At 44.4% G+C, this 27,058-nt stretch overlaps 1 protein-coding gene across 11 annotated transcripts in view; it reads right to left on the bottom strand.

Annotated features, from left to right (window-relative positions):
* Nucleotides 1-27,058, bottom strand: part of BLTP1 (bridge-like lipid transfer protein family member 1) — a 240,840-nt gene that overhangs the window by 206,623 nt on the left and 7,159 nt on the right. For all 11 annotated transcript variants that reach the window (XM_066573794.1, XM_066573788.1, XM_066573798.1 and 8 more), the window contains exons 2-6: nt 24,778-24,884; nt 21,268-21,384; nt 20,055-20,133; nt 17,730-17,794; nt 2,632-2,818 (exon numbers count right to left, since the gene is read on the bottom strand). In XM_066573794.1, the coding sequence (XP_066429891.1) occupies nt 2,632-2,818; nt 17,730-17,794; nt 20,055-20,133; nt 21,268-21,384; nt 24,778-24,871 (542 nt within the window). In that variant the 5' untranslated portion in view covers nt 24,872-24,884. The remainder of the gene's footprint in view (nt 1-2,631; nt 2,819-17,729; nt 17,795-20,054; nt 20,134-21,267; nt 21,385-24,777; nt 24,885-27,058) is intronic.

Raw genomic sequence — 27,058 nt, forward strand, 5'->3', positions numbered from 1 at the left:
GTACTTGCGCTAGCGACGGCTGGACGGTGCGCTGAGAGACATTGGTGGATGGGGCTGAGCACAGTGGAGGTGAGGGTGTGGGTGCAGGCCAGGGGACGGAAGTGCCTGTGTCCTGAGAGGGGGGTTGGATCTCAGTGGCAGGTTGGGGCACAGGGGGAGAGGCAGCGGTGCAAACCGGAGGTGGTGAACGGCCTTCATCCCACCTTGTGGGGTGCTTGGCCATCATATGTCTGCGCATGCTGGTGGTGGGGAGGCTGGTGGTGGTGGCTCCCCGGCTGATCTTGGCGCGACAAAGGTTGCACACCACTGTTCGTCGGTTGTCTGCACTCTCAGTGAAAAACTGCCAGACCTTTGAGCACCGCGGCCTCTGCAGGGTGGCATGGCGCGAGGGGGCGCTTTGGGAAACACTTGGTGGATTATTCGGTCTGGCCCTGCCTCTACCCCTGGCCACCGCACTGCCTCTTCCAACCTGCCCTGCTGCTGCACTTGCCTCCCCCTCTGAAGACCTGTCCTCAGTAGGCATAGCAAACCAGGTGGGGTCAGTCACCTCATCGTCCTGCTGCTCTTCCTCCGAATCCTCTGTGTGCTCCTCCCTCGGACTTACTCCAATTACTACTACCTGAGTGATAGACAACTGTGTCTCATCGTCATCGTCCTCCTCACCCACTGAAAGGTCTTGAGACAGTTGCCGGAAGTCCCCAGCCTCATCCCCCGGACCCCGGGAACTTTCCAAAGGTTGGGCATCGGTCACGACAAACTCCTCCGGTGGGAGAGGAACCATTGCTGCCCAATGTTGGCAGGGGCCCGAGAACAGTTCCTGGGAGTCTGCCTGCTCCTCAGAATGTGTCATTGTAATGGAGTGAGGAGGCTGGGAGGAAGGAGGAGCAGCAGCCAGAGGATTCAGAGTTGCAGCAGTGGACGGCGCAGAATTCTGGGTGGTCGATAGATTGCTGGATGCACTTTCTGCCATCCACGACAGGACCTGCTCACACTGCTCATTTTCTAATAAAAGTCTACCGCGTGGACCCATTAATTGTGAGATGAATGTGGGGACGCCAGAAACGTGCCTCTCTCCTAATCCCGCAGCAGTCGGCTGCGATACACCTGGATCAGGAGCTCGGCCTGTGCCCACACCCTGACTTGGGCCTCCGCGTCCTCGCCAGCGTCCACGTCCTCTAGGCCTACCCCTACCCCTCAGCATGCTGTATTACCAGTAATGCAGAAACAGAACGCTGTAATTAAATGTGCCGCTTATTGGCCTGTGGTTGGAGGCTGACTTCCCTTACGGAACGCACAGCAGAGCCAGGAAACAATTTTGCGCATGCCTGTAGTGAGACGTAGGTGCGTATGACTGAGCTAGTGGAATTCACAGCGCAGAAGCAGTCAAGTGGCCAAAGGCCAGTAGTAGGCCTTAAGTATTTTGCTTCTATTTTTTAAAATGCTGAGCTGATACAGCAGACAGATACTGTAGGCAGCGTATAATATTATGTATACTCTTTCCCTCTGGCGGGATGACGACGATCATGTAACAGAGACAGCAGATCCAGGAAACAATTTTGCACAAGCCCGCTCTAACGCTTAGCTGCGTATTAATTAGGACTACTACCCCCAGCAGATATATACTGTAGGCAGCGTATAATATTATGTATACTGTTTCCCTCTGGCGGGATGACGGCGCTGATGTAACAGAGACAGCAGATCCAGGAAACAATTTTGCGCAAGCCTGCTGTAACGCTTAGCTGCGTATTAATTAGGACTACTACCCCCAGCAGATAGATACTGTAGGCAGCGTATAATATTATGTATACTCTTTCCCTCTGGCGGGACGACGGCGCTGAAGTAACAGACAGCAGATCCAGGAAACAATTTTGCGCAAGCCTGCTGTAACGCTTAGCTGCGTATTAATTAGGACTACTACCCCCAGCAGACACGCAGTAAACTGAAGACGGTCACAGGCAGCCCAAATATAGTATTTTTCCCCAATTTTTTGGAAAAAGCCCACTGCCTATATAGCCTGAATATCTCTTTCCCTGCCTCACCAGTACTGGCCCTATACTCTGTACAATGACTGCAGACTGCGGACGCAATGCTCTGCACGCCAGATATACAAAAAAAATAATTGTGCAACACTGCTAAAAGCAGCCTCAACAGTACTGCACACGGTCAGATGTGGCCCTAAGAAGGACCGTTGGGGTTCTTGAAGCCTAAAATAACTCCTAACGCTCTCCCTATAGCAGCTCCGGCACCAGCAGCACTTTCCCTGATCTCTGTCAGAATGCATCTGTGGCGAGCTGCGGGAGGGGCAGATTTAAATACTAGGGTGACACCTGATCTCCCCAGCCACTCACTGCAGGGGGGTGGTATAGGGCTTGAACGTCGCAGGGGGAAGTTGTAATGTCTTCCCTGTCTTTCTATTGGCCAGAAAAGCGCGCTAACGTCTCAGAGATGAAAGTGAAAGTAACTCGAACATCGCGTGGTACTCGTCTCGAGTAACGAGCATCTCGAACACGCTAATACTCGAACGAGTATCTAGCTCGGACGAGTACGTTCGCTCATCTCTAGTAAAGACCATCCTAAAAGTACTGTCTGAAACGATGAGTTTTACTTTAATAGTTTAACAACTCCAAATACCTTTCAAGTACAGATTGTGCTTTTTGCTTTCCATTCTCTCGAACTTTATCATCATCCTTCCTGGGAGGAAATATAGTTGGGTCTAAGCCAAAAACTTCCTGGAGGTGCCCGTACAAATGAGAGCGATTGTAAACATGGAACTCGAAGTCATTTACTGTGATGTACAGCCTGGTTTCTGCCTTAGGATCTAAGAACAAAACAAGTATAATAATGCATTTTATAAATTAGTTATGAATTGATCATGAGTACAAGTCATGTACGATACTGATCAAAGCCTGAAAATAGGAAGTTCTACATTATAAACAATCCATTACTTTATCTTCTTGCTCCATCAGCTAAACCGATCCACATGTAAAACTAGCTATCGTTTATCAAAAGTGATCGTGCACACAAAAAAAAAAAAATTTAAAAAATAAATAAATCACTGCCGCCTTTAGCGGTAGTCGCTGTACATTCGAAAATGTCTGCACACAGTACTGTACATAAATGTTGAAAACTAAGAAGGCTTTCAAAAATAGAAGTGTTAGTTTATTTTTGTCAATTAACAAAATGCAAGGTGAATGAACAAGACAGAAATCTAAATCACATTGATGATATTTGGTGTGATCACCCTATGCCTTCAAAAGAACATCAATTCCTCTAGATACTCTGGCACAAAGTCAGAGATTTTGCAGGATTATAGTCAGGTATAAGATTAAAGGGGTTGTCCCGCGCCGAAACGGGTTTTTTTTTTTCTCAACCCCCCCCCCCCCCCCCCCCCCGTGCGGCGCGAGACAACCCCGATGCAGGGACGTACAGAAAGCTTACCGGAGCGCTTACCTTAATCCCCGCGCTCCGGTGACTTCTATACTTACCTGTGAAGATGGCCGCTGGAATCCTCTTCTTCCGTGGACCGCAGCTCTTCTGTGCGGTCCATTGCCGATTCCAGCCTCCTGATTGGCTGGAATCGGCACGTGACGGGGCGGAGCTACACGGAGCCGGCATCCTGCACGAAAGGCTCCATAGAAGAAAGCAGAAGACCCGGACTGCGCAAGCGCGGCTAATTTGGCCATCGGAGGGCGAAAATTAGTCGGCACCATGGAGACGAGGACGCCAGCAACGGAGCAGGTAAGTAAAAAACTTTTTATAACTTCTGTATGGCTCATAATTAATGCACAATGTATATTACAAAGTGCATTAATATGGCCATACAGAAGTGTATAGACCCACTTGCTGCCGCGGGACAACCCCTTTAACCAATTTTACTAAACAGGTGATAATGATCATCATTTTCATGTGTAGGTGGAAACAGTCATTAACTGAAACAGAAACAGCTGTATAGGAGGCTTAAAACTGGATGAGGAACAGTCAAAACTCTCCTGCAAAGTTGAGGTTGTGGAAGACAGTTTCATGTCACAGGTCATACACCATGGCACGCTTGAGCACAGCAACAAAACACAAGGTAGTTATACTGCATCAGTAAGGTCTCTCCCAGGAAAAATTTTCAAAGCAGACTAGGGTTTCAAGTTGTGCCGTTAAAGCTCTTTTGAAGAAACAAAATAACAGGGAACGTTGAGGACTGAAGACGCAGTGGTCGGCCAAGAAAATAGCGTAGCAGATGAGAGACACATTATGCTTACATCCCTTTAAAATCAGAAGATGTTCAGCAGTGTCACCAGCTCAGAACTGGCAGAAACCATTGGGACCATCCATCTACCGTTCAGAGAAATCTGACCAGAAGTGGTCTTCATGGAAGGACTGCGGCCAAAAAGCCATGCCTTTGACGTAGAAATAAGTCCAAGTGACTTAACTATGCTCAAAAACATAGGAACTAGCGTACAGAAAATGGCAACAGGTGCTCTGGACTGATGAGTAACAAATATGAAATATTCTGACTGTAAGGCCGCCTGCAGACAGGCGGAAATTCCGCGGCGCGATTTCCCGCGTAATTTCCACCCCTGGAAGCTGCCATAGGATTGCGTTAACAAACGCAATCCTATGTAGACGGCCGCGATCTGGCCGCGCGAAATCTCGCGCGGCAAACAAATCGCGGCTTGCTCTATTTCTGTGCGGGGTTTGCAGGCGGCCTAACAGAAGTGTGTTTACCAAAGGGCTGTAGAACACTACAATAATGTGTCTGCAGGTAACAAGAAGGCACGGTGGGGGTCCCTTGTAACTTTGGGTCTTAATTTCAACAAGTGCAGTTCGGAATTTGGTCAGGATTTTGTCCTCCATGCTGAGAGCTACAGGCAGATGCTTATCTAACATGCAATACCATCAGGCAGGCAATTGATTGGCTATATGTTTAGGGGCGTCATCCTGCTGCAGAAGACATTTGGAGCCAATGTCAATAAGTACCATCTTCAGTGTAAAGAAGAACAAGGAGCCCTGGAAGTGATGATATAACCCCCACAGACCCCTGATCTCATCATCCAGTCTATTTGGGATTACATTAAGTGACAGAAGGATTTGAGCAAGTCTACATCCATAGAAGATCTGTGGTTAGTATTCCAAGATGTTCAGAACAATATCCCTGCAGAGTCCTTTAAAAATAGCATGCAAATGCACCTAGAAGAATAGTTGCCGTTTTGACAGTAAAGGGTGGTCTCACAAAATATTGATTTGATTTACATTTCTCATTTGTTTACTCACTTAGTTTATTTTTGTCAATTAACGAATTACAATTGACACTTCTATTTTGGAAAGCATTCTTACTTTGCAGCATTTTTTCCACACTTGCCTAAAACTTTTGCACAGTACTGATAAGAATATCCTCCAAGTCCTCAAAAAAGGTTTTTCTTTTTAAAAATAATTGATGGGACGAAAAAAGTGATTTCGATTTCAAAAGGTCGCCCTTAAAATGCTTCATTTTTATCTCTACGTCCGTAGGAAAGTCGGGATATCTGATGGAAGACAGCAGTATATCTGAAATGGCACAAAGATCCTGGGACCTGCAGCTTCACCACCATGTGCATTCTGTCCATTATCTCAGTAGCAGATAAATAGCTTAAATAGAGTAAAAGCTGTTTACTTTCAGGCCATCAAGATACTAGCACTCTGTTATTTAAGTTACTCTAAAGGCCCATTAACACGCAACTATTATAGCTCAAAATTTGTTCAAATGATGGCACATGTGCGATAATCCCTGCATATAAACGCTGCCATCGGTCACTCTTCGTGTGAAATATGATTTTAAGGCGAGCTTAAAATCCATGGCTCAGCAGATAGACAACAGGGACCGCGCATGGTTTTCTCCACGGGAGTCGGAGATCACATTGTATTCAGCTAACAGCAGCCCATGCAAGAACAATGGAGCTGTGCGCAGAGCTCAGACCACACACTGGGATCTGCGGACAGCTCCCAAAGGCCCTTTTACACACAAATGCAGCTAATAAAGTGCTAATGGACATTATAGTGTCCATTAACACTTTACGCAAAATGATCACTAAAATGGTCAATCTTATACCTGAGCTCCGCCTCTGGAATAACCCTGGTCTCACCGCCCTACAATCAGTCCCAGATCCACAATATTGGATGGCCCGAGGGGTACATACAATAAAAGACATACATGTAGACGAAACATTTCCTACATTCATAGAGCTACGCGACAGGTTGCAGTCCCCGCATCTTCAATTATTCCGTTTCTTCCAACTAAGACACGCTTTGAACTCCCAATTTCCACCCGTCTCAACACACATATCCAAGTTCCCCACAATTGGCATCCTCAAGTCCCAGGGGCCTAAGGGGCTAATCTCGGCCCTATACACACACATCTCCTTTCGGCTAAAATAGCCCTCAACCCGCCTTCAGCATATGATAAATGGAAACAAGCCATCCCATCCCTCACACCCGAGGAATGGCAGGACATCTCTGAATCCCATTTGGCCGTCTCCCCCGCCGTAAACAATAAATTAATCCAACTATACATAACGCACCAGGCCTATTTTACCCCTAGCCGCCTATACAAAATGGGCACAGCGTCTTCAAATATTTGTCACAGATGCCGCCAACCAGAGGCGAACTTCTGGCACTTGATATGGGAATGCCCTCCAATTAACGAATACTGGTCGGAAATTACCGACCTCATAAACGCACTATTACCTCCCCCACTGGCTATTGACCTGGACCCCAGGGTGGCGCTGTTTGGCCTACTGGAGGAGGTGTGGCCACACCATACCCGCACCTTCTTGGAAAAGGTGCTGTTCTTGGCCCGCAAGGCAATAGCCATGAGGTGGATAGCGGTGGAAACCCCTTCAATCCTACATTGGACCCAACTGGTAAATACCGTAACTTCCTACGAGAAAATCATCTACCAAAACCGAGGATGCCCGGCCAAATTTAGGAAAATATGGGGGATATGGATCGACTCCCATTCTACCTTAACCATGGAATAAACCTCGAGGCCCGATATATACACTCTCCCCCCCCCCCCCAGACAAGTGTCAGCAGACCCACACTTTAGTCTCTCCACTAAGACCGCAATAAGTTAGAGCAGAACCGGTTGGAAAAAAAGTTGTAAAGTTTATTGTTAAGTTATCTAGAAAATACAGTAATAAGATTTACGTTGACTTATGCACAAGGAAATGTATACATGAATAAGGATGCACCTAACCAAGTTTTCTTCATTCTGTATTTTGCAATGCCTTTTTCAAAATAAAACGAATTTAAAAAAAAAAAAAAAAAGGTCAATCTTTCAATTGCTTGAAAAATTGTTTGTGTGTCTAAATGGGCCTTAACAGAAAATAAAATCAGGAAGTCATGATAAATAATAATCAAGAACATTTAAAAATTCATAAGAAATAGATAATGAGATTTACTTACCCCCTTATCTAGAAATAAAATATTGAGAAAACAGTGCGTACAATTACAATCATTCAGCAGGAAATAGAGGTTTGAAAACTACAAGTTAAAAGATAGTCAGTCACAATTATTATGCAATCATAACTTTGTATGAAGGAATATTGAACACAATTATAATTCCTTCTGTGTGCACACATAGGAGGAGATCTTGTAATTATCAGATTAGCTGGCCAAATATTATGAACCGGAAAGGATAAAAAAAAAACAAAAAAAAAAAAAAACACACACACAACACGCTCCAAGTTCAGTTGAGCTGGCGGGAGTCTCTGTGCTTCCACTGTACCGTGGATGCTAAAATAGGATTGCAGTGATCTGAAATGGGAATACAGCTTTTGATTCTTTTTTCTATGCATGGCTTAAGAATCTATTTCCTGGTTTGAAAAGACCCGAAAGGCATATTTTTTTGGTGTTTTTGTTTTCTAAACTGGAATTTACTGCGCTGGATAAATGTAAAAATGTTTAGCTGCCACGGTCAGCAATGACTGCAGCATTTGCAGGGTTAAACAGCATAAAGAAGTGATTTGATGAGCATCTTCTGACTTATCTTTAGGAAAAAGACCCCCCATATGTAATAGAGAGCAAATATGTTCAATGTTTGATAAGGGGGGTGATGACATCAAGAAAAGTCCATGTTACACCTTCCCTGGGAGAGAGAACAATGACATCAGTCTACGCTTCTCCTCCCTTCTCTGCTCTGCACACATTTCTGTATTCCCGATCCTACTTCAAAAGGCTGTAAAGCTCTGGTTCCTTTAAATAGCATACATATTCCCCAACACTGTACATCACTTTATACTGGGCCTGTACCCATTGGGGCTCACAATCTAAATTTACCTTTTAGCATATTTTGGAGTGCGCAAAAGTGTATCAGAGTAGCTGGAGGAAACCCACGCAAAACCCAGAATGGAATGGCTAAAAGTGCTAACCACCTTAGCAACCATGCAGTTGTTTTAAGAACTGAAAAGATAGAACTAGCGAAAACAAGCATACCACCACCCATGGTTATACAGTTAGCAGTTTGTCAGTTGCTCACCACCGGCATCTTAGCAACACAGTTTGAAAAGCAATGTAACAAATTTAAAAGCATGCGTTTTTGTTACTTACTTTTTATAAGCGGTTGGGTCCATGACAAAAATTAGAATTTTACAAGCAGCCCCATATTAATAATTATTTAATATTGTATAGCATGTCAGTTCACACAATACAGTGAAACAGGAAAGTAAAACACTTAATGAGGGAGAGGAACAGAAAGTTGGGCTATTAATTAGGAGTATCTCCTTCAAGAGACTCTGATCAATTATACATGGAAAATTAAAGCAGACCACGGTCCACCAGGGACACTGTCAAGCTATCACTAACAAGAAGATGATTGAGTTTTTTCTCTATGATTTAATCCTCTTGGGTAGCCATTAGGCCTCATTAAGAGAGTAATCCTAAATTATGTAAGACAAATCAGACAGGTTGCATTTAACTTGCAGTCTTTAGTATTTAATAAAATAAAACAAAATGCCTCGAGTCAAATAGACAGCTCTGCGCTGACATACACACATTACGTCCTGCGTGATAATGAGCTGACAATCTATGCAACACATAACTCCAACTATGACCATCATTTAGTTTTCATGTCCAAAATCCTGTGCCGATAAACCCCACTATATAGGCTTACAGAGGTCAGAGCTTGGTTTTGCCATGACCGAGCTGAGAATCCCTGCTGGGCAGGCAGACCTTGAAATAGTTGAAGCTTGTATTCCAACCTAAGGCCGAATGCACACAGGCGGGTCAGATCCCGCATGCAGAATCCCGCAGCGGAATCAGACCATGCTTGTGGCTGGCATCTGCGTGTACCTGCTTTTTCTTTTTTGTACTGCGGATGGTCCGCACAGTACAGAATTTATTTTTTTTTAAAACAGGCTGCTTTTCCCGCGTCATCATCGATGACATGGAATCCACAACCATTCCACAATCTCATTGCTGAAGGGCAGGCAAATCAGACGGCTGCCATTCACTTTAATGGAATCCACGCTAAAATGGGAATGCTGCGATTTTTCCCTCCGAGCGAGGAAAAAAAATAAAAATAAATCGTAACTGATTTCTGCTAGTGGACATGGAAAAGCGATTTTGCATAGCATATCTATGGGCAGTATTTGCTGCGGAATGCAGAGGCGGGCGCCCGCAATGCAAATACGCCCGTATGCGTTGGGCCTGACACCCACTAAAGTGGGGTGTACAATCTTCCTACCATTCACCAGCAACCCCTAGATGGAGGTTTGGACTTAACCAATCAGATCCCCAGGCCACAGTCCACCAAATAAACACCAGAAATGGCAGAGAAATGTGTCAGCAATGAGGCACAGAAGGGTAAGACAGGCAACAGCCATTGGTCAGGTCTAGCAGGTAAGGAAAGATCATCAAATCCAAAAGGAGGAGATAGAGGCAGTTCAAGCCAAATATCCAATTGAAAGGATAAACAAACATCAACAAATCCAAAAAGGGGCAAGACGAGCCAGAGTTAAGGCACAAACTAAAAGGGCCAAGCCGAAGAATAACACGTAGGCTAGAGGTAGCATCCAGGGATGGCAATTGACACTCGGGCAAGAATCAAGAGGCCCTTGCCTAAGTAGGCCACCAGAATTAATTGCCGACCAATTCTGATGGCAACAGGATGCTCAAAAAGGTGACATTATCAAGTGCCTGGTTCCAAGGCAACACAGTGCACATATAAGTAAGACAAGATGCAGTGGTGATAGAGTTGCGAGGTATACAACCATCCCATTTGCTTTCACTCAGCCATACAATTAAAAGAACCCCGTCACCATCATCTCTCCCCTAAAACTGACTTAATTCACCAGCAGGGGGTTGAAAAATCAATCACTTCCTTCTCTTTTCTTTTCAGCCCATGGCCCTCCACAACTAGGTTCAAAAATTATCCTGCACCATAAGCAAATCAGGAGAGAAAAGTTACACAGATTCACCAACTGTTAAGCTAACCACAGCCCTTTTTACCCCAGGGCGTAAATGTAGAAACTGTTTAGGTAAAAAATACAAGGAGAGAACAACAAAAAGGACACCATTATAAGCATTTACTTGAGGTCATATGGACAAGCAGAAGATATGAATGAAGTCTTTCTACATCAGATGACTAAGTTCCAAAAAAAACATTACATGGTGATCACAGGAGATTTTAACTATCCAGACATTTGTTGGGAATCTCTCTCAAGGTAGAAGAGAGAACAAGTGGATCTGCTACTTTGGACCCAATTCTTCTTCTTCACATGTTCAAAAAAGGAAAGAAGCTGGGCCTAGGAAACTACAGGCCTGTGAGCCTGACTTCTATACCGGGAAAGATCTTGGAACAAATTATTAAACAGCATGTATGCAAGTGGAGTAATTAACCAGAGCCAGCATGGGTTTGTAACAAACAAGTCATGCCAGACTAATCTAATTTCCTTCTATAACAGAATTACCAACTAGGTTGATCAGGGAAATTTCGTAGATACAGTATGTTCTGATTTTGGTAAAGCATTTGACAAAGTATCTCATGCTATTCTTATTGAAAAAAAAGACCAAATATGGGATCTATAAGGCAACTGAAGAGAAAGGGGATTCAAAAAGATCTGGACAAGTTTTAACAGTGAGCGGCAACTAACAGAATACATTGCTTCTTGTTAAATACCAAAGTACTACACCTGTGCAAGAAAAAGGGAAAAAAAGCATATACAAAATGGGAGGAATTAAGCTAAGCAGCAGCACTGGTGAAAGAGACTTGGGTATAATAATAGATCATAGACTGTAGATGAGTCAACAGTGCGACGTAGCAGCAAACAAAAGCAAACACAATTTTGGGATGTGTTGAGAGAAAAAGTCTAGATCTCATGAGGTTGTTATTAAGAGTGGGCGTTCACCTCCGTTTTCCGCAGCAGATACTGCCCATATAAAAGCTATTTTAAATAGCATGCTATGTCCACGAATGGAAATAAACAGAAATTTTCCCGCTTGCAGATGGAAAATTGCAGCATGCTTTATTTGAGCACAGATTCTGCACGGGTGGCTTCCATGTCAATGTAAGCCGTCCAATTCGTGGCCCGTCCTAAGCTGATACCGCGGAGGCGCCGTGGAATCCGCATCATCACAATCTGTACTGTGCTTGCGCCCGGCGCGCTGGCCGGCACATCCGCAGCACAGATCCAGACAGGTAAACAGGGGTCTCTAGCTGGACCCAGCCATGTGCATTTGGCCTAGGAGACATGTACCTCAAAAATGGTGCCAACATTACAGCTCGCCAAGCAAAAATAAAGAGTTCTGGTGTCACGTCCGTGCGGCACAGGCGCATCCTGCTCAGCACGGATGGAAGGTGACGTTCACAACCACTGCAGTTGACAATACCATGCACTGTAGAACAGTGCGCACCACACTATGCTGAACAGTAGCACCACTCCTAACCTAGCATGGCAGTGAAGGGTCCCAGCCTAAAAGCGGAGTAATCGCCTTGATAGAGGCGTCCCCAAAGTTTTGTTCCTGGGTCCCGATTGGTTCATCTCTCCAGGGGAACCCTATAGGGACAAACAGCAAAGCACAACAGAAAAGAAAACAAAAATACGACTGAAAAAGTAAACCGCAGAAACTTAACTGAAAGTAGCACAGAGGAGCTCCTGAGGTCTGGCAGAGCAATTAGAGAACACACCTCCAACCTTCTCCCAGCCATGACTAATTCAGCATGCATCCATGTAGCAAAGAGAGACAGCACTAGCAGTCTCTGCACATGGTGCATTATCCTTTGTCCTGCATAACAAGGCGATAGGTCTTAGCCTGCGTCAAGGCCACCATGCCACGACCGACAAGCCGCGACATCTGGTTCTTGAAAAGTAGAGATGAAAAAAAAAAAAACAAGACTGTCTATAGGTCCAAAATACACCATGTTACTAAGGGGTTTTACCAATATATTTCAATCAAATAAAGCTTTTAAGCTATATTGAAAAAAAAACTGTACATTTCTAATATACAGTTTATAACTATTAAGATCTTAGTCAGCGAATTAAATCATTCTTGTTTACATGGAGATGCTAAAAACCGCACCGGTTGATTGCAGAAGTGTATTCTGCAGCAAGTTACAGTATAATACATCCACTGAAAATATCTGCAGGGGAAAAAAATATCTGGAGCATGCTTAAAAATTTTGAAATCTGTGACATATTAGGACGCAGATTTGTCCTAAATTTCCATGACACACTTCACCCCCTTCAGTGTGTAGGGGTGAAGTTCATGGTGAATTTGTCTGCAGTAGAACTTGTCTGCATACACCCTATGGGCTCAACGAGCGCATTAGGTCTGCGTTTCACATGCGTAATGTGCAGTGCTGAAACACCATATTTCACAGAAACAAAATAGAATAAGAGACTCTATAAATACTAAAAACTGACTGCGTGTGTCAAATGTCTTCATGCTTGAAGCTCCCAGCTCAAGCGCTCATACCTTATGGGATTTACGGGTAATGGGGAGAATGTGAAGGAAATTCTACATCGGTAATGTAACAATAAATCCTTTTTAAAGCCGGAGCTGCAAATACGATTACACTCTAGCACTTTCATTCTTTTCCGTGACAATTTTGTTTTCTCCTACAAATGTGACAAAGGTTTCAACTGCAAGCAAAGCGTGGATTTAGTGCCGCTGTAGGGCTATGTACTAGTCAGAGGGCCATCGGTTTTGTGGTGATTTCTAATGACATTCACACAGTTAAACATTTTCTATAATGAGCTACAAATAAGCATTCAATAAGACACCAGTTCTGGAAACAAAATAGAGAAAACGCCAGTGTCAATCTGGAAGCCTTTCTGCCATCTCCTGACACCAGCAGAAGTAACAGCCGGCTTGGTCTCCGCGGCGCAAGGAACAGCGAGGGAAGAGATCTGCTGGGGCACACAGCCTCCTATACTAATTCACTAGTTATTTAAACAGCCATCGTTGTGTCAACAGATTTATGTTAATATGATAAGGTCATAAACAGCAAAATGCCTGAAAATGAAGTTTTCTGGACAAAAAAAATCACTCAGAAGTCCTGGACACTAGGGGTCTGCCTTCTAATATGCTATCCCCTCTCTTATCAAATGACGCTCGTCACTAGCAACAGAGACGGGTAACAGGATGTGGGGTCGGGGCTTAGCTACTGTATTACACGTTAGTGTGTTTTCTGTGTTTTTACTGTAACACGTTAGTGTGTTTTCATATCGGCGCTGGAACCTCCAGTCAGAAGTTCCATTGCAAATCCAGCACAAAATGCGAGTAAAAGCGCTGCACTCACAGGTTGTTCTGTACCGCATGCAGCGCTTTTTCCAGCTGATTGGAAAGCCAATGGACCCCATTATAGTCAAAGGGGTCCCATTTGTGCTGTTAGTTTCATCCTAAGATGGAGACGTTCAGCCAGAGGATTCCCCTTTCCTGCTCCCGAAAACGGAACCCTAAGTGCAGGTGGGAAAGCAACCTAACACAACCTGTACATCCTGCTTTCGTCAGCTACTGTACCAGCTCTCACTTCTCAACTGTGTACAGTAAGTAGCCATCAGTCCTCTGATCAATATCCTGTCCTCTTACAAGCCTGCTATGCTGTACAAATACTTCAGCTCTTACAAGAACCCTGCGGAGCTCCTGCATCCAGTAACAGATGACATTGTGCTCTGCAGTGTTCAGAAAGACTGATAGACAGTTGCTGACAGTCACTAACAAATACTACTACTTTACTGTGCAATTACACCATGCGGTAAAATCTTGTTTTTTTTTTTTTGCAGTGAACACCGTGGAATAACGCACTATTTTAGGGCCCGACCACACTGTCTTCTGCACCATCTGTTTCCCGTACGGAGTGCAGAAGTGTGTTCCAGCCTGACCAGGGGTATCCTGAGCCGAACTCTGAGCCTCTTCTGTACGTCGGATGCTCCAGGTTTGGGTCCCGAACTTGCAGCAGGCCGGGAGACACTTCTGCATACCTTACGGGAAGCAGGTGGTGAGAAGACAGTGTGGTCGAGGCCCTTACCGCGAGGCATACTTGCACTAAGACTTTAAAACGGCTGTGAGCTTCTTCTGGCGATCTATCTGCACAATGCAGAGCCGTGTTATCAGACGGAGCACAACACCATCTGTAACTAGCTGCAGGAGTTCGGTAGGGTTTACATGAAGATCTTGTGATGCTATTGCTGCACTTCGCCATTATTACTGGGACAATTTATGTCACCTTGGCTTGGAAGATTAAAAAAAGTGTTCACATCTTGCTTTTGGCTACATCAAATGCATACATCAGGAGTATCCCCAGTGTGTCCATAAGTCCTCATGTATCCAAAGTATTTCAAAAGAGCGCCCCTTTTGGTATACCTTTTCCTCCCCACAGTATAGGAAAGCATCGTCTACTGAATTTTGCTATATAGAGGAACACATTAGGGAGGAAAAAAAAAAAAAAGACACCGTGCCTTTAAAGTGGCATGCATCCAGTCCAAGGTTTGCGTCAAGTATTCCAGATATATATGTATAACTCCGATACAGCCAAAAATAAGACGTGACCAAAGCTGAAGTACTTAACTCTTTCTTCAGTAAACTGACACTCGGGTTTCAGCACAAAATTCTGTCCTGAAGCAGAGGAAGGAGGGGCGAGCATATTACCTGCAGTAGTTCTTGATGCCCTCCAACTCACTGGTTCCAGGCTCCATTTTTAACTATCCAAGATGGCAGCAGCAGTTTTCTTACCACCTAAGGCCCCCTGCTCACGGGCGGATTTGAATTGCAGAATCCGCAATTGGCACCCACGCGGACGATCAGCTGTTAAACTCCCTCATAGGAAAGCATGAGCTTCCACAGCTCCATGCACAATCGAATTCCAGATGCTACAAGCGGAAAATAAATCGGAGCATTCTCTATTTTAGCACAGATTCCACGCGGACGTGCTCCACGGATCTCTATGTAAGCATCTGATCCGCAATTGCATTGCAGATACTTCTCAGGTTGCTTGAAGACCAAGAAGGGAAGTGAAGGAAGGCATCATTGGACTTGCGGATGATCCGCTGTGCATCCACGCGGAAAGACTCTCGAATCAGTGATCATCCGCAAGCATTTTCATTTCATTTCCACAAAGAATCGCAGGTCTTCCATGGCGGAAATTCACACGCAGAAACCAGACATGCTATGTGCGAGAGGCCTAATGCACGCGCTCGACTGCTCTCTATTGACCAGTGCTGTTCACATGACCAGTTCTGGCAATCAGAGAGCTGACAATATATTGGCAGTCAAACACTAGCAATGCACTGTGGAGATTAGGCAGTCTGGAGATGGCAATGGTCATCTTGGATGGCTAAAGATTAGTGGGTAGGAGGTACGGTAGAAAAGAATACCTGCAAGTAATATACCCTCCGTCCGCCACTCTGGGATAGAATTTTGTTCCAAAAATGAAGGGTCGTTTTAATTGTTTTTTTCCCCCCCTCAATAGCACAACATATGTTCTGCAAAGTTCACAACAGGGGAAATAAAGGTAAGATAATATTGTTACTTATAGGCCAAATGTCCATGGGGGGGGATTTGAATAGCGGAAGATCCGCAATTCAAGCCGCCCATAGGGAAGCATGGGCGTCCGCATTGTAATTGCAGCATGCGGATTTGTTTTGTGGACCTTTTGGTCTGGAAAACAATCACAGCATGCTCCATTTCAGTTAGGATCCTGCACAGACAGCTTCCATTGAAGCCAATGGAAGCCATCTGATCCATGGACCCATCCGCAGTAGGCTGCAAATCCCGTGGGAAAGCAGTGATTTAGAAAAAAAAAAATCTGTGCTGCGCATGTCCGACAATGAGCCATGCGGACCATCACAGTACATATGTCCCAGCAGAAAAGGTCTGCGCGGACACCCCCGCCCGCACAAGCACACAGGGTCCTTGGTCGCAGACTCCTGCACGCGGAATCCAACCCACCCATGGACATGCATGTGTTGTTAAAGTAGAAATATAATAGAGCCTTATTTCCCATGTACTCTATAATCCATATAAAACAAAGATTCTGTTAACTAATAAAACCCATAGCATCATTTTTCAGTTTTGCTCAGCTGATTTTATGCAGCACTCGAGTCACGTGTCTAGTTTCCAATCGTTAAAGAGCAAACATGTAATAAAGTAGCCATTCAATGTTGATGCTGACTTAAGTGTGGGTTGATAAGGAAGCTAAATGGGTAAAATCTATTTTTTTAAATCGAGTCTACCTCAAATATAATGTTATCTTAAAATAGATGATTTATTTTAATGTAAAAGTTAATTTAAAGGGTTTAGTTCTCCAATGGCCAAGAATTCATCTACATTAGAGATGAGCGAGCGTACTCTAAGGACAGATACTCGAGCGAGTATCATCCTTACTGAGTACCTGCCTGCTCGCCCGCAAAGATTCGGGTGTCAGCGGGGGGAGATTTCCCTCTCTCTCTCCCCCCACTCCCTCCTGCTAACTCCCGCAACACAACGCTCACCCCCGCCGGCACCCGAATCTTTGCGGGCGAGCAGGCAAGTACTCGGTAAGGATGATACTCGCTCGAGTATCTGTCCTTACCGAGTACGCTCACTCATCTCTAATCTACATTAATTTCAAATACTATTATAACCTGAAATTGTGGTTCAGAATCTTCAGTCTTAAAACACAAATCAGCAGAGTTGGAGCAGCAGAGGACATCCCGTCAGACAATGCTTCTGTACAGACATTGGCATCCAATAAGCAATTTGGTATTCCCCTAATTAGGATACTATGAAATGACTGTTAGCCGCCAAGGGTAATGCTCAGAATTTCCCACCAACTGTCAGGCTACTCCGGGCCTTACCATTCTTTCAAGTTTCAAGTCCAGATGCAACCTGACATTTATTGGTAAAGTGCGAGCATTACTGGCGCCGATGAACATACCAGCACCCTTTCACTGCTTTCACAGTTTTACTCTATGTTAATATAAGGGCTGACTCACAAGGCCGTATTTTCAAGGACGACACATGGCTTATTATAGTCTAAGAGGTTATTTAAACACTGGTCCGCGCAAAAGAAAAATATTGCTAAATATTCTCTCCTCGCCCATTTTCATGGACCAGAATACGACATGTACATGTGCAGTCCGATCTCCTTGGACACAACACTCTGCAAGCGTGCTATCCAAGGCGAGTTACACCTGGGGTCTCAGGCCTAACTTGCCATGTGAATTGAGACTAACTTGAGACTAATAAATGGTATTTCAGGCATAATAATAAAGACGTATACCCACCATGTTGTTTCTGTTTTGGGTTATACATTTTCCACCATCGAAATATAATAAATCCATCCTGTATTCTGAAATGCAATACGGAAAGACAAATTGATTTTGTTATAATTAATCTCCTATTTTCTTTCTTGCCTTAATTGTAACAGCAAGTAGTTAATTCCTCAGAATATTAAATAAGACAAGACCTTCAGCACAAGGCAATGTACTGTGGAGCTTAACCAGCAGGACAATAAGATTATATGACCTCATGATTATGTGATTAAACAAATCACAAATGGGCAGCCAGCCTATGTGGCTCAGTATTAAATAGGAGCAGGAACATGCGAAGCTGCGGCCCAACCGTCGCTTTACTTCCAGCATTCGGCTAATAGAAGCCGTTACATACCCTTCAACAAACTCATGAGAAAACACAGCACAAGTCATTGGTGACATTTGGCTTCACGCCAAGGTACAAAATGTTATCGTTTATTGTATTATAAAACAACATTTCAATCAAAGTCCTCTGTAAAAGGGTAGATGCATTTTAGATAAAAGAGCAAAAAGAAATCTTGAGACCAGTAAATCAGATTTTAGTTCTTACACTTGAGAATCCATCTTCTTCCCATATAGCATGCAGGGCCAATACTCCTCTATGGAGCCATTGACACCGGCATATTTACTGATCACCTAAATTGAACTTTTTTTCCCTAATAGTTTAACACCTTAAGGACGCAGCAAGTCACGGTCACCATCTTTTTACACTCTTCTCTGAGGGCAGCACAAGATAGTGACAGTCACACCGATTACAGGAGTCTGTTAAGTGGATCTGTACAGTAGTTTTTGAGAAACTTGTATTTTGTAAGTTGCAGCAAATACATAGAGGACTACTTAAAGGAAATCTGTCACCATCTTTTTCCAGTCCTCGCTGAGAGCCATAAGGCAGTGCGTGTCACACCGATATGTCTGCTGTGTGGATCTATGCGGTAGTTTGGGAGAAACTTGTATTGTAGCAAGCAGAGACAGAACAAGCCATGCATGTTCATGAGCTGCAGGCTGGCCACAACCACTCCACCCTCCAGCCAATGATTGGCAGCTCTCAAGGCACAGTCATAGACAGTCAATCAGTGACTGGAGGGTGGGTGTAGCTAGCCTGCGGCTCATGAATATTCTCTATTATAGAACTAATGACCTAGTGATGATTGAGAACCAGGGATAATGCCTCAGCGAATCACTTCCCACAGCAATAAAAATGTTATGGGTCTTCAAATCCAGAGATGCAGATTCAATTGTTGCTATTTTTTTTTAAACATCTTTACTGTGCAGAAGTAGTAAAAAATAAATAAAATCTATAAAAACTTGGTATCGCAGTAATTGTGCTAATCCAGATAACTTTCTTATCACTTTTTTTACCGAATGGTGAGCGCTATAAAAACAAAAAAAAAGGCAAAATTTCTGGGTGATTTTTCATATCTCCTCTCAAAAAATGTGATAGTTATACGTCCTATGTACCCCAGAGTGGAGGCATTAAAAAAAATAAAATAAAAAAAAAATAACTTGTCCCGAAAAAGTAAAAAAACACAACTAACTCTCACATGGCTATGTCAATGGGTTCTGGCTCTTGCAATGGGACAATGAAAAGGTCTTGGTCCTTACGGCAAAAAGTAGGTTTGTCATAAGGGGTTAAGCTGGTCATACACTCGTTTGCTTATGTGGGAATTGGGAGAGATTGCCTGCAAGTTTATTTCAATTGCAATTTTGAAGTCCAACAGACCTGCTCTCTTTTTCAAGTCTAACATTCAAATATTTGAATGTATGGCCGGCTTTAGTGATCTGCGCTGGTAACTGCAGGCACAGCGCCTACTGATTTTAATGGGGGGAGCACCTGCAGTTTCCAGCGCGAGCCACCACATGACTTGGAGCGACTCGCTTCCACTCTGTACCCTGGTGTTCTGCCGATGACAGCTGATTACCTGGATTCTGAGCGCTGGACTCAAGCCGATCAACTATTCATGACCTATCCTGAGGTCAAATTTTATGGAAGAGGATAGGACAATGGAAAATCCCTTTTATTCTAAGAAACTGTGTCTTGTTGTAGAACCATTTCCTATACGTTCTGATACTGATCTATTTTTTGGTCTAACAGCGCAACTGCCAAAGCAAATACTTCTAAAGATAATGGTGCCATCAGCTCTTTTGTTTCCAAGGACTCATTAGTTTGTTAGCTGTGCAGACCCTGCAGAATTCTGGGGCTATTTCCTGTCAGCAGTTTGCAGAACTGTCCACTGCTATCTAGACAAAACTCATCTATAACCAAGGAAGGGGGGAAAAAGATAAAAATGAGAAAAATACCTAATTGACATGTCCTCTGTAATGTAATAGATTTCTCGCAGCATAATCTTTCCAGAAAGGATGGAGAAAGAAAATGATCCTATGAAGATATAATGGGGAAGAAGAATCACAAAACATACCAATTAGCAAGCAGCTTAATATACACTCTCCCCCAAATTACATATATCTCTACCAATGACTGTAGGGTTTTATTGTGCCTTTGGTAACTCACTGCCCGAGATACCAAAACAGCGTAAATAGGGTACATTTTCCAAAGGTCCACCAAAAAAAATAAATTTTAGATGATTAATATATCTGATACTATTGGGCATAGAACGATCAGCAAAGGGTCATTCTCTTCATGATATGTAGATTTATAACTTTTTTTAACACTGTAGTTCTGATAAACGTTAAAGTAAAAATGGAACAAAAACAATTTTTTCGGGAACTGACCCACTCCAATGCACTATAACACAATACTATGGTATTGCAATATACTGTATATACTGTACAATCAAGCAGCCGCAAGCAGAGAATTTAGTAAAATTTCTAAAAATATACTTTTTCCGTATTTGTTAAAAAAAAATAAATTCATATTTGCAGAGTCCATAATAGTCTGATCTATAAAAGTGTGTATGTTGTAAAAACAATATAGCCCCACAGATGGTGGAATTGTGTTATTTTTCCATTTCACTCCACTTTATAAGTTTTTCAGTACATTATATGGTAAAGTAAATTGTACCATTGAAAAATACAACTTGTCTCATAAAAAAACAAGCCCTCAGACAGCTACACCAGTGGGAAAAAAAACGTTACCACTTTTTGAAAGTTGGGAAGAAAAAATAAATAAAGGGCCGCGCCCTTAAGGGCCTAAATCTCATCCACTTAGTTTGAATTGTAATCCCCTATGGATGTTTTGCAGGAAAAATCCACAGTGGAAAATTTGAAAACCAAAAGAATGAATGTAGGGGGGGAAAAAACGTATAACATGAGAAATACACACAAAAACTTGTATTCGCGGGCTGTATAATAAAATGTACAAACACATTTCAGAATGATGCAAGTACAAGTAATGTTTATGTATTATGACAGCGCTAAAATAACACCAAGCCAAATCAGCAGCTCCCCACAGCCTACTTTTTGTGAGATACACCACTTTGGTGGGAATAAGCATTGACAGCGTCTACGGGTCTTTAAATGATGAAAATACAAGTGTTTAAGCACGAGTACTCACCGATATGAATGTATCCATCTTTGTACAATCTATTTAATACCAGTGTTAGAATGAGTCCTATATTGCGGGAATTGTAATAAGTTAGATAAATAATCCATCCACAGGATAAAATAGTAGCTGCAATGAAAGAAAAAAAAAAATCTGATAAATTACACAGAAAAATGCTATTTAATTGCTCCCGGCAAAACCTGGGCAGGTCCCCAGAAACAAAATAATTAGAATGCATTTATAGATAACTAAAGATTCATTTCCACAAGGTACATTCTGCCTTCCTACAATATAGATTGTAACCAAGCAGCCAAATGTCCCCTCCATTAGGCGGGTCCGCATGGGCTGATGTCCAGCAGAATGTCTGCATTCAACTGCAGATCAGCCATGGAAAGTCTGCACCACTTGGGGTGGGTTTGAAGTGAGTTTCATTACAAATCCCTGTGCGGAATTCTGCCCCTCATTGTGGAGGGATGAACACCACAGCAGAGATGGCGATGCAATTGGCATGAATTCCACACCACAAGTCAATTTCTGCATGGGTTTTGTGCCGGTTATTTCTGCAGCTTGTGGACGAAACTTTCAAAATCTCATCCACTGTGCTCCTACTGTAAATGCAGCAGAATTTCCATCCTGAGGGTCCGCAAGGAAATTCTGCTCTGTGTGAGCCCTCCTTAAAGTACCCCTCAACTGCTAAGGCTTCCACATATCCACAAGAGAAACAGTCCTCCAAACCCACCAATGATCGGATATTCAGTGGTGGCCTTCCAACGCTAACCTATTATACAGCGTCAGGGGAAAAAAAGCTTGGGCATGTTAAATTTCAACTTCTGACATTTTTTGTTCTCGGGAAAGATAAGAAGCCATCGCGAGTCTGGTAGTGACTTACATCCCCCATTTGTCCACTGAAAATCCACGCGCAGTGTGTACGGGGCAACACAGTTATTAGCTATTGAAGTATATGGGCATCTTGACTCGGATTACCACCTGATCTTCAGACTAGGGGTAAGGAGACGCAACTACATGCTGGGCAGTAGGACATGTAGGGCCATGCTCACACAGCAGAATGATCTGGTACTTCTGCACATTGAGCATTGTGGAGTTGCCTCGGCCACTGTACCACCCATGAGGTTGTCTCTCTACACATCTCACCTGATGATCAGATGGGAGAGTAACACCAGAGGCATCCTTTAAATTTAGAATCAGGTCATTTTAGGTCTTTGATTTTTTTATAAACGGTTATAGATTTAAAGGGGTTGCCCTGCGAAACAAAGTGGGGTTATACACTTCTGTATGGCCATATTAATGCACTTTGTAATGTACATTGTGCAATAATTATGAGCCATCCAGAAGTTATTCACTTACCTGTTCCGTTGTTAGCGTCCTCGTCTCCATGGTGCCGTCTAATCTTCAGCGTCTAATCGCCCGATTAGACGCGCTTGCGCAGTCCGGTCTTCTCCCTTCTGAATGGTGCCGAAGAGCGGCTCCTTGTAGCTCCGCCCCGTCACGTGTGCCGATTCCAGCCAATCAGGAGGCTGAAATCGGCAATGGACCGCACAGAAGACCTGCGGTCCACCGAGGGTGAAGATCCCGGCGGCCATCTTCACAAGGTAAGTAAGAAGTCACCGGAGCGCGGGGATTCGGGTAAGTACTACCCTTTTTTTTTTTTTTATCCCTGCATCGGGTTTGTCTCACGCCGAACGGGGGGGCTATTGAAACCCCCCCCCCCCCCCCCGTTTCAGCGCGGGACAACCCCTTTAACTGTACAACCCAACATGTGCACTGCTTTATTTACAATGAAGTTTCTCATAAAATTTGAAGGGGTTTCTCAATTTAAAAAAAAAAAATCTATACTTGCCTATTCCTCCCCAGACAGTCTTCTTACTGCATCTTCACCTCACCGATCTTCTCTTGACTCCTCCAGTTCCCCCCAAGTTACGTTACCTCCACCCGGCTGGATCCTATTCTTCCTGTGAAGAAGCATCTATTGCCAGCATTGTGCTTCCCGCAGGGCAATTTACGCTACGTCACTAGTGACATAGTGTTCACTGCCTGGCAGGGAATGCCGAATGTGCAGCAGCCTGCTTTGGCAAGACTGCACATGCACAAAGTTTCGCCACTAGTTTTTCATATACTATATGAAACACTAGCAGTGAGATAATGCGCATACACGCTAAAGCAGGCTGCCGATGTTTCGGCATTCACTGCCATGCAGGGAGTTAACTGCAGCTTCATAAACAGGAAGAAGAGGAGCCTGCCGGGTGGAGGTCAAGTAACCCATGTGGACTGGAGGAGCCAGCAGAAGATCGGGGAGAAGATACAGTAAGAAGACTGTCAGGGTAGGAAAAGGTAAGTATTGATTTTATTTTTTTTCTAATGACAGAACCCCTTTAAGAAAGTTAGGTTTTCTGTGCCATTTCTATTCATCAGCTAGGGTCCGCCACTAGGGACCCCAGCCAATCAGTTGTTCAGGTGCTAGTAAATGCAGGCATAGCATTAAATCAACAATAGCTGCACCTGCACTTACCAGCGCCAACCACTACACAGAGGTCAGAGCTATCTGCTTCCACTCTGTACACAGCATTATGATGCTGATAGCAGGCACCTGAACAGCTTGTCAGCCAGGGTCCCAAGCGGTAGACCCCAGCCGATAAACTATTGATGACCTACCCTAAGGATATGTAATCAACAGAAAACAGCCCAGAAAACCTCCTTCAACTGTGAAGAAATTTGTATTTTTCAAGCTTCTCGCATCAGTTTAGAAGTGTCTGTACTGTTAAAAATGGCTTTAATGTATTTCAAATAAGGCGTAGACACAAAAAAAAGTGTCCCATATACATTAAATCGGCCTGTAAGTAAACATTCATATCATGCAAGCACAGTTTAAATGCAGAACTACGCATTGGGTTATAAGGGGTTTGATGTCTCCTTTTGCAAGCTTCAAAATTGCAAACGAAAGTTCAAAAACCAACAAAGATGACTGATTTAAAGGGTACAAACGGCCCAAAGCTAAATATCTACCATGTAGCAGCTGTCTAATTGGGATATCTTGCCAGAATGACAACTTCAGGCAGAAACTAGAACGATCTAACCATCACTGCATTCCGTACAGTCTAAGTTTAAAGTGACAACCTGATTATCATGCGATGCGTATAAATCAAGAGACTTGGAACAGAGGAAGGCTTAGAAAACACACCAACATTCCTAGAACACAGCCTGTGCGTAAAGCGTGTTATCTCCCCGCAGCAGCGCAGCCAGGGGGCCACCACACAGACAGCCCCCCACTGCTGGAGAGCGCAGATCTAGCCTCTTGTCCCCGCGCGATTCGTAGGCAGGATTACACATACACTTGGAAACATTGACACATCCTTTGTAGCACTGAACATTTCTCCACACTCACACTTTCCTGAAGGCTCTTGATAGAAAAGCAAAGAAAAAGCTCTAAACAGATAAACAATCCACCGAGTCATGTTACCCAGAGAAGACGGACGAGAGAACGGGATACTGTGCTAAAGAACTTACCAACAAGCAGCCATACCACATTGGAATTGTGTTCAGTGAGATATCCTTCAAGTTCCGTGATCGTAGGGACAAAGCTCTCATTAGTAGTGTCCATGTTGACTCACTGCCTGCAACAAGAAAGCACAGTTAGCCGCCAATAACTAAGGGGGTTTTACACAGGACAGATGCCCTACAGTCGTCCCAGCGATCAATGTTCTTGCGCCTTTTAGCATGGGTGAGCACCGCTGACTGACTGCAGGCGGGGATCGTTCCCGCTCGCCACCATTCACAGTAAGCAGGCAATGGTTCATAAGTGAAAGACTTCTCATTCGTTGTTCAGTCGCTGCATGCGTTTACACGGAACGATCATCACTCAGCCTCCCCGCTCCTGACAGCTCCCATCTCCATTGCTGGAGACACGGCTGCTGGCGAGTGGCTAGCTGCCCTGGCGACCCCGCAGCTGTGACACTCGCATCTGTGCTTACGACCCACTCCGCAGCCTGGTGTCAGTGTGGCTGCTATGGTCCCACTCTCAGTGTCCCCGCTAGGGAAGCCATCGGTGGCTGTGAGGCATCAGCAGCGGCTGTGGTCGGGGGCCACTCTGACTGTCCCCGACGATGGCATCTGCGATTGGCAGTCACTGTCCTCCTTCTATCCGCCGGCCTGTCATTATCGCCAATTGCCCCACAATCACAGTCCCTGCCACCCTCCGATCTCTGCTTCTGCCGGCCAAGCGGTCAGTGTCCACGTCACCCTCACCACTGTGCTTCTGGCTGCGCTGTCACTCTGCTCCCCGGCCGGCGTCCAATGCATGGGACGGAGGAGCGGCACCCATAGGGGCGGGCAAGCGTCTTCTCTAGAAGGCGCCGACGCTACCAGGTAATCGGGACAACAGACGAGGAGGCGGCATGACAGCAGTGAAGGGAGCAGAAATTTTGGTCAGCAGGGCAGCAGAGTGGCACGCGCTGATCGAGACAGCGGAGAATACTGTGGGCCGCAGAACTACAATCCCTAGTTGGAGCCCAGGAGGCAGCAGAACAGGCCTCGTACAGTTAAATCAACTCCTGGGATCACAGCCAACAGCAGCTAATCCACAGCTGGGGGCGTGAGCAGGTCATCCCCTGTCACTGATGCTGGCCAACCCATGTCTCCACCCACACTTCCGGTGGAGACTAGATGCACCAGTAATGGGAGGAACAGCATCAGCTCGCCAAAATAAGCCTACCATCTCAAGTCCTCGCCTCTATACTGGATTGGAGCGGTCAGGACTCAAGAGGACAGGGAGAATAATCGCTGCCGCACGCTGACCCATCTCATCTACCCACAATGCAATAGCCTAAATTTCATAATTGCACATGCTGCCCCTCTTCACTATACAAGCATTTGCCAGGATATCTAGTTTTTAGGAAAAGGAGCGTCTGTAGCGATTTTGTAATCTGTGACTTACCAAATCAATTTTGCAAGCAAAGGTGGTATTCCAGCCTTGACCCTATCTAGAGCTAGGGGTGTGACTAGGGCGTTCCTCCTGTCAAACCCCTAGCTTCCGGTGGCGTCAACATACAATAATACCCCTCCGGTGACACTAATCGCTGCAGCGTGTGCATTGATTTGTGCTAGTGCTGCAGCCTTAGCCTGAGGGTTACTTGTCTTCTTAGGCGTACATTAGATGTTAATGATGCCATGTTACAGCGGTGACATGGCAGCATTTACAGCTTATAATGTATGCATAAGAAGAACACTAACCCTCAGCCTAAGGCTGCAACGCTGCCAGTCATCAATGCACACTCTGCTGCTAGGACCTTCCAGCCTTGACCCAATCAGGAGCTAGGGCTGTGACAGGGGCGTTCCTCCTGTAAAACCCCTAGCTTCCTGTGGCGTCAACATACAATAATACCCCAAGCAAAATGATGTATATACAAGTGGGAAAGTCTTATAATGTTTTTTGTAGTTTTTTTAAGAGCTGCTGGATAAGCCCTTTTTTGCAAGCACATACGTGCTCTTGTAAGACATTATCCATGTTCAATAAAACAGCATTAACACAAATGAAAAGGCATCACATCCAAAATTCTTCCCTCATGGCCATAAATGTTAAATGCTTGTGACTAATAAACAGAAGCAGGATGGGGTGCATTACTAATAAGTTACACAACAAACTCCACAAGTCTAAGACTGCAATAAGGAATTATCCTTGGTCTGTGCAATGCAACGTTAAAATCAATGGCTGAAAGAGCCAGGTCATGAATTAGAGATGCAGACAATCCAGCCTGGCACGAGCTACTGACTGTAATCAGATGATACCAGG

The sequence above is a fragment of the Eleutherodactylus coqui genome, chromosome 7, assembly GCF_035609145.1.
Source record: "Eleutherodactylus coqui strain aEleCoq1 chromosome 7, aEleCoq1.hap1, whole genome shotgun sequence".
Classification (NCBI taxonomy): Eukaryota; Metazoa; Chordata; class Amphibia; order Anura; family Eleutherodactylidae; genus Eleutherodactylus; species Eleutherodactylus coqui.